General features: G+C 64.2%; 1 protein-coding gene across 1 annotated transcript; it reads right to left on the bottom strand.

Annotated features, from left to right (window-relative positions):
- Positions 1-1,249: 1,249 nt before the first annotated feature.
- Positions 1,250-7,329, bottom strand: EMIHUDRAFT_448088 (hypothetical protein). Its single transcript, XM_005766860.1, has 22 exons — positions 7,071-7,329; positions 6,042-6,238; positions 5,868-5,970; positions 5,532-5,645; positions 5,364-5,456; positions 5,112-5,154; positions 4,993-5,041; positions 4,761-4,925; positions 4,551-4,686; positions 4,087-4,289; positions 3,965-4,022; positions 3,642-3,835; positions 3,552-3,568; positions 2,651-2,728; positions 2,492-2,573; positions 2,338-2,407; positions 2,239-2,277; positions 2,089-2,161; positions 1,978-2,018; positions 1,868-1,906; positions 1,678-1,715; positions 1,250-1,609 (listed from the first exon to the last, which is right to left on the bottom strand). Exons 3-22 carry the CDS (start codon positions 5,925-5,927, stop codon positions 1,534-1,536), a joined length of 1,668 nt encoding a protein of 555 aa, XP_005766917.1. The 5' UTR covers positions 5,928-5,970; positions 6,042-6,238; positions 7,071-7,329; the 3' UTR covers positions 1,250-1,533.
- Between the last annotated feature and the right edge of the window lie 5 nt (positions 7,330-7,334).

The raw sequence follows: 7,334 nt of genomic DNA, 5'->3' as shown, positions 1-7,334 counted from the left end.
ATCGCAGCTGCCTCTGCGCGTCCTGGGGATGTACCTTTGTCGCGCGCCGGAGACGACTCGACGCCGCTGAGATCGGAGATCAAGCTCTGACAGGTCGCACGTCGCTCCTTTGACGCCGACGTGACTCACCCGTGCAGATCACATCAGGACACGGTCTCGACGCGCTCGGTACGACGCCTGCGACCCGTCTCGGGTCAGGTGGCACGACGCTCATCGCGCCTACCAGCGCTGCCGTGCAGGTTGCCACGACGAGGTCGAGCACGCTTCTATACGCTCGCCGAGCCTTCCTTTCCATCCAATTTGGCAGCCTGGGAACGGTGGCGGTCAGAGGCAAAGCATACGAGGGGTGGTGGAACCACATGTCACGGCTACTGCCGGCTCGACCCCACGATAGCCTCCGGAGGCTGACTTTGAGGCACAATCATCGGACGACGTCGGCGAGTTGAGTCGCGCTCGCGGTAGCCAGATGACCTCTCATACTAGTATCATCGGCCATGGCCGCAGGAAGCGCGGGGGAGGGCGCTGGGAGCAACACGGAGCTCCGTTGGACGTTTTCAAGATTAGCGTGTCAGAGTGAAATGGCACTAGCCTGTCGTCTGTTGTGATGTTTTGTTTGTTTCTCTTGGCACCTTGGAGTGCTGGGGGGGGCGACAGGAAGAATGTGGCCCTGAGTTATGTACGCCAACTCCGGGTGTGTGGCAGCCCCGTTTGTGCCGCGTCCCGTGCCCCCGAGTTCATTTTATAAATGTGGCAGCCAGCTGGCTGTGTGTCTTGTGAGCTTGTTGTGACTTGTGTCTGTGTGTCGCTCGTGCGTGTGTCGTCATCATCTGTCTAGCGTCCACCCATACCGCGTTGGTGTCCAGTCCGAGCCTGGCTGTTCTTCACTTTCTACCTACCTACCTACCTCGGTTTGCTGGTATTGTAGCGCCCTGAGTGAGTGTGTGTGTGTGTAAAGGCGCCGTCGCACAACTGCCATGTCGGCAGGTTGTAGGCTGCTGCTCTCGCCCCGCTGGCGGCGCGGTCTAGTGCCGTGTCCCACAGTAGCCGTGGCGTTTTTGAGCATGATCATTTCTCGGCCGGGTCTCGAACTAGGTACTTTAGGAACTACTCTCGATGGCCGGGTAGGGTTCTCTTGCCACCCCGCTCCCCGGCCCCCGCGCCCGCCGGGCCCCCCTTTTTGTGGCCCTTGCGCTTTGGGTGCCCCTCGAGATGCCAGATGCCCCCAGCCCCCACCACTTTGTGTGTGTCGAGAAATTTACTTTACCTTACCTTACCATTTCTGCCTGGACACAGCATGTACTCTGCGCGACGATTTCTCAAGTAAACGTTTGGAACGACGTCGACGGCCGCGCCGCAACCAGTCCTCGGAGGTCTCCGCTCTCGCGGCAGCGACGAGCGGGGGTGGTCGCTCGTCCCGCCAAGGCGAGGTCGGGTCGACTCGTTGACGACGACGCGCCGTTGCGTCCGGCGTTGCGCCCGCGTGCGGATGGGCGTCTCAGTCCGCCGTGGCTCGAGGTGGCGAGGTGGAGCCTCTCAGTCCGCCATGGTGAGGTAGAGCGACTCGTTTGTGACGAGGCCCCCGAGGAGGAGGTCGGTATGGTGGTCGAGCCTACTCAAATAACTATCAATCAGGCTAGCGAATCCAGTATTAAGTAGTCACCGGTGTGGCGGTCGAGCCGGTTGTAGAGCTCGTACTCGTGCAGCCCGAGCAGCACCTAATTAATAATTAATAAGTAATAATTAACTAGCCGGTTGTAGAGCTCGTACTTGTGCAGCCCGAGCAGCACCTGCACACACACACACACCCCTCCCCCGCTGTGCGAAGAGGCGCTGTTCACGGCCGAGTCCGTGAAGACGGGCGAGTGACCTCGCGAGTCACGTCGAGGTACGACACCACGCGCAGCACCTACGGCTCATCTCCCACCACAGTCAGATGCCTGCTCACCAGTCGAGTGCGCGCGAGACCACGCGCAGCGCCGTCTTGACGAAGACGCCGAGCATGTGCGCGTCGAGCCAGCCTAGTCGCGAGCTACCGCCCACTTGACACCCAAGCACCGAGCAGAGACCGGTGCTGCTCGTCGAGCCGGCCGGCGACGCGGCCAATGTCCTTCTTCTCGCACCAGTCGAGCATCATCTTGGAGAGGGTCGTGTCGAACTCGACCTGAGTATGCGCCAGGCGGCAACCGGGTCGGAGGGAGCGGCACTCGCAGAAGCAGCTGAAGGAGGGGAGCTCAGCGCCTCGAGCTGCTCGCCCAGCTCCGCGGTCGCGTGGTACACCTGTTCACAGCCAGAGGTGTGAAGAGGCGCTCTTCACAGCCCCGCGGTCGCGGGGTGCACCTCTTGCAGCGCCGGCGAGAAGGAAGGAAGCTCCCCGCGGGCAGCCTCGCCCGCAGTCTGAGCGATGCGCCTGTTCACGGCAGCAGCCGTGAAGAGACCGCCGTCCACACAGAAGGCACTCGCCCCTTCCTGATGCGATCTCTGGGCGACGCGCCGTTCGCGCAAAAAGAGGCAGATCCAACCGCAGACCTCCGGCAGAGAGAGCCCGGCCAGCCAGCCGTCCGAGATGATGGTGCCTGTTCACAGCCCCAACTGTGAAGCGACGCCGTGGCGCGGAAACGGAGCACGGGGCCGGCGGCAGAGGAGGTTGTGCCCATGATGAGGGGCTGCCCGTCCGCAAACGCGGCGCACGCGCGGCCGCGCGGTGTGAGAGACTCGGAGGGAGAGAGGCCTGTCAATCAGAAGTATCAAACTGTTAGGGATTGATTAGGCGGCGTGAGAGACTCGGAGGGAGAGAGGCCTGCCAATCAAAAGTATCAAACTGTTAGGGATTGATTAGGCGGTGTGAGAGACTCGGAGGGAGAGAGGCCTGTCAATCAGAAGTATCAACTGTTAGGGATTGATTAGGCGGTGTGAGAGACTCGGAGGGAGAGAGGCCTGTCAATCAGAAGTATCAACTGTTAAGGATTGATTAGGCGGTGCGAGCGACTCGGAGGGAGAGAGGCCTGTCAATCAGAAGTATCAACTGTTAGGGATTGATTAGGCGGTGTGAGAGACTCGGAGGGAGAGAGGCCTGTCAATCAGAAGTATCAACTGTTAGGGATTGATTAGGCGGTGTGAGAGACTCGGAGGGAGAGAGGCCTGTCAATCAAAAGTATCAACTGTTAGTGATTGAGTAGGCGGTGTGAGAGACTCGGAGGGAGAGAGGCCTGTCAATCAGAAGTATCAACTGTTAGGGATTGATTAGGCGGTGTGAGAGACTCGGAGGGAGAGAGGCCTGTCAATCAGAAGTATCAACTGTTAGGGATTGATTAGGCGGTGTGAGAGACTCGGAGGGAGAGAGGCCTGTCAATCAGAAGTATCAACTGTTAGGGATTGATTAGGCGGTGTGAGAGACTCGGAGGGAGAGAGGCCTGTCAATCAAAAGTATCAAACTGTTAGGGATTGATTAGGCGGTGTGAGAGACTCGGAGGGAGAGAGGCCTGTCAATCAAAAGTATCAAACTGTTAGGGATTGATTAGGCGGTGTGAGAGACTCGGAGGGAGAGAGGCCGCCTCCAGCCTTGACGAACCTACGGAATGCGCCGTCTCGTTGTCACCACACGCGGGCGGTGGAGGGAGAGCCTTCCTCCGGCCCCGACTCACTCGAAGTCGGTCAGCCAACGCATCGCCGCCGCCCAGTCGTCGCGCAGCGCCGTCCGCGTCGCCTCGAGCTCCGCCTGAAGCGCCTTGCGGCCGGCGACCGCCGCGCCGATCTTCGGGAGCTCGTCTCCGTGCTCGGCGCGCAAAGCGCCCATCTCGGCGCGAGCGTCCTTCTGCTGCTTCGGCGTCAGCCGAACCTGCCTCGGGCAGCCTCGGGTGAGCCTCGGGTAGCATCGTGGCTACGGCGAGCTCTTCTGCTGTGTTGGCGTGAGGCCGCAATCTCGGACAATCTCGGACAATCTCGGACAATCTCGGCGTCGGCGGACCGCGGTGCCGCCGAAGTCGCCCGAGGCGCCGGCGAGCCGCTTCTCGAGCGCCGCGTACCTAGGGGCATACGCCGTGAGAACAACACGCAGACACGGAGTGGTGAGCCGCTAGCGACGCGCACCGGTCAGCCGCCTGGATGCGCCGTGCTGCGGCCGCATCGCTGTCGGGGCCCTCGAGGCCTGCGCGCGCTGCCGCCATCGCCGCCTGTATCTCGGTTGTGATTGCGGCGGCGCGGCGGCGCATCGAGTCGTTCTTGAGCGTGCGGTCGAGGACCTCGGGGCCGATGTCGCGCTGGAGGTGGCGCAGGACAAAGGGGCGGTCGACCTGCGAGCGGCGGGCGGGGGGGAAGAGGGGGGAGGGGAAGGGAGAGGTGAGAGAAGGGTCGGGGGGGGGGGGTTCAGGGACAGTGAGGGCGCGTGCTGCGGAGGGCGGAGAGCATGCGCCCTTGCCATCCGACCGCACGCCGGCGACATCTCGGCGAACATCGCGTGGGTATAGAGACGGTCCACCGAGCGGGATGGCTGAGGGCATCTGATCTCGGCTGATCTCGGCTGATCTCGGCTGATCTCGGGGAGGAGGTCTCGCCGTGAGCTGCGAGACAGCAGAGGGCATCCGACCGCAGAGCATCTCGCGCAGCTCGATCGGCGACGCGAGGTTTCGCAGCCCCGCCACCGACAGAGTCGGCGCGTAAATCACGTACCCAAGCTCGTCCATGCCGCGCCTCGAACCCGAGAGTGCTTCTTAGTATGAGATGGGTCACTGATCGCGCACCCCAGCCCGTCGGGCTAGCCGCGCCTGCCCGCTCGCCCCGCCATCTGCCAAAACTCATCCGGGCGCAGCGGCCGGTGGCCGGGCGTGTCGCCGTCGTTCGGCTTGTCGAGCTGCGAAAAGACGACGGTGCGCGCGGGCATGTTGACGCCGACGGCAAGCGTCTCCGTCGCGAAGACGAGCTTCACTAGCCTGCACCCGGCACCTCGGGTGAGCTCGGGCGATCTCGGATGATCTCGCGAAGACGAGCTCGACTAGCTTTTGCTGGAAGCAGAGCTCGACGTACTCGCGGAGGACGGGCAGCATGCCTAGACACTTCGTAGACACTTCCTAGACGCTTCCTAGAAGTGTCGTACTCGCGGAGGACGGGCAGCAGGCCCGAGTGGTGGTAGGCAACGCCGCGCGACAGGAGCTCCATCACCTGTGAACAACAGGTCTGTGAATGTGCGGGAGCTCCATCACCTGTGAATGTGCAACACCGTGCCGGCACCACTTACGGTTCGCCTCCCTCGAGTCTACCTCTTTGTCTCAGGCGCTCGGCCACCTCTTTGAACGCGTCGAGTACGACACGTCTACGAGTGTCTACGAAGTGTCTACGAAGTGTCAGGGAGTGTCTAGGAGCTCGGCCACCTCTTTGTACGCGTCGAGCCGGCCGAGCTCGGGCATGTACCTCTGCAGGTGCTTCTGGTGCATCAGCTGCAGCACCCTCTCCGCGGTCCGCACCTACCCGTGAAGCGAATCCCGTCTCGTAGCGCCGTGCGGTATCGTAAGCAGCAGCACCCGCTGCCCAGCCCGCACCGCGCCGCGCCTCTCCTGCTCCGCCTTCTCCCAAGCGGCAAGCGCAGCGGCATCGGTCTCGTCCGGCTTGTGGCGGCGGTGCGGCTTCACGCCGCCGAGCAGGTTGAGGGTGACCTGTTCACGCCGTGCAGCTGTGAAGAGGGGGCCGCGAGCTGACACAGCCGCGCGCAAGTCTGAGGCAGGCCTGTGCACACGTGGAGGCGTGGCGAGGGGGAGCCGAGAGCCAGGGGTGCACGCGCGGTTGAGGGGTAGCGGCTGACCGCGTGTGCTCCGTCGACGCAGTGCTTGCGCGACATGTCTGGGAAGTGGCTAGGAAGTGTCTAGGAAGTGGCTGACCGCGTGTGCTCCGTCGACGCAGTGCTTGCGCGACATGCAAAACACGATGGCGGGCAGCATCGAGGGGGTCGGAGAGGAGAGGCTGCGCGCGAGGCGGAGGCACCTACTCATCGACACAGGAGTATGCCCGCCCAGTGCCTTCCAGACTCGAGGGGGCACGCTAGGCGGAGGTACTCGGATCCGAACCCAAAGGTGATCCCCCCCTTGCCCCCCTTGCCGCCGCCCTTGCCGCCGCCCTTGCCGCCCCTCCCACCGCCACCGCCGCCGCCGCGCCCTCCGCCGCCCTTCCCTCCGCCGCCCCGCCCACCGCCCTTGCCGCCCTGCCGCTCCGTGCGCAGCGCCTCCTTCTCGTTGGCGCGCTCGAACCGCGCCGCCGCCGCCGCGCCGCTCGCCGCCGCGGACGGTCGCTCCGGCTCCTATGACCAACGTGCGTCCGATCTCCGGCTCGAGATCGCAGCCTCGCCGCCGCGGACGGCTTCTCCGGCTCCTGCAGCTCCGCGCAGAGCATGTCGTACCGCTCCGCCTGGAAGGCCCCCGCGGCGGCGTCGCCTCGCTTGCGCGGCGCGTGCGTGCCGAAGAACTGCAGGAACTGGCCGCCGCGCCGCTCGACACCGCCCACGTGGAGCGGGACGTGCCGGTCCGTCCGCTTGACGATCTTGCCTAATGCGACATGTCTCGGGACATGTCCTGGAACAGTCCTGCAACTGGCGGCATGTCCGCTAGACGATGTCGCCGGGCCGGCCGCGCGCGCGTCCGATCCAGGCGAGGAAGTGCTCTGGCTGATGCAGAGTGGCGGAGAGGGCCACCATCTGCACGGCGGGCGGCAAGTGGATGAGGGTCTCCTCCCAGACGGTGCCTTTCCACAGCCCGGCGTGTGAAGAGACGCTGTTCACGGCAGGTGGCGCAGGGCCGCCCAGCCGGTGCCTCGCTCGCTGTCGTTGATGTAGTGGATCTCATCGGACACGACGACGCCTGAACGCGAAGGCCGTCCGTCAAGAAAGGAGCGCTGTGGAGGGTGGGCCGCACCCGAGGAGACAAGGGCCGAGGTTGTCCAGGTCGAGGTCGCGCATGCTCGTCCCCTCGGACGTGCTCCTCTCGGACGTGCTCTTGGCGGGCGGCGCCGGCTCCGCTCCTCCGGCGGCGGCGGCGGCGGGCGGCGGCTGCGGCGGTGGCTCGTGCGGGTTCTTGACGAGCTTGTTGCGCAGAATCTCGGAGGTGCAGATGATGAGCTCGTGCTTGACGCCGGGCGGCGAGCGGATCTTGATGTCGCCGGTGAGCAGCGCGACGCCGGCGCTCGCCATGCCTCGCTTCGAGAACCAGGCCTTGAACTCTGCGTACTTTTGGTTTGAGAGCGCCTTGATCGGCGACGTGTAGACCGCCTTCTTGCCGCGCCGGAAGGCCTGCAGGATGGCCATCAGCGCGACCGCTGTCTTGCCAGAGCCGGTGGGCGCCATGGCGAGCAGGTCC

Source organism: Emiliania huxleyi (genome assembly GCF_000372725.1).
Source record: "Emiliania huxleyi CCMP1516 unplaced genomic scaffold EMIHUscaffold_5, whole genome shotgun sequence".
NCBI classification, from domain to species: Eukaryota; Haptophyta; order Isochrysidales; family Noelaerhabdaceae; genus Emiliania; species Emiliania huxleyi.
Note: the sequence above shows the minus strand (reverse complement) of the source record. Positions and strands in the feature narration are given on the sequence as shown.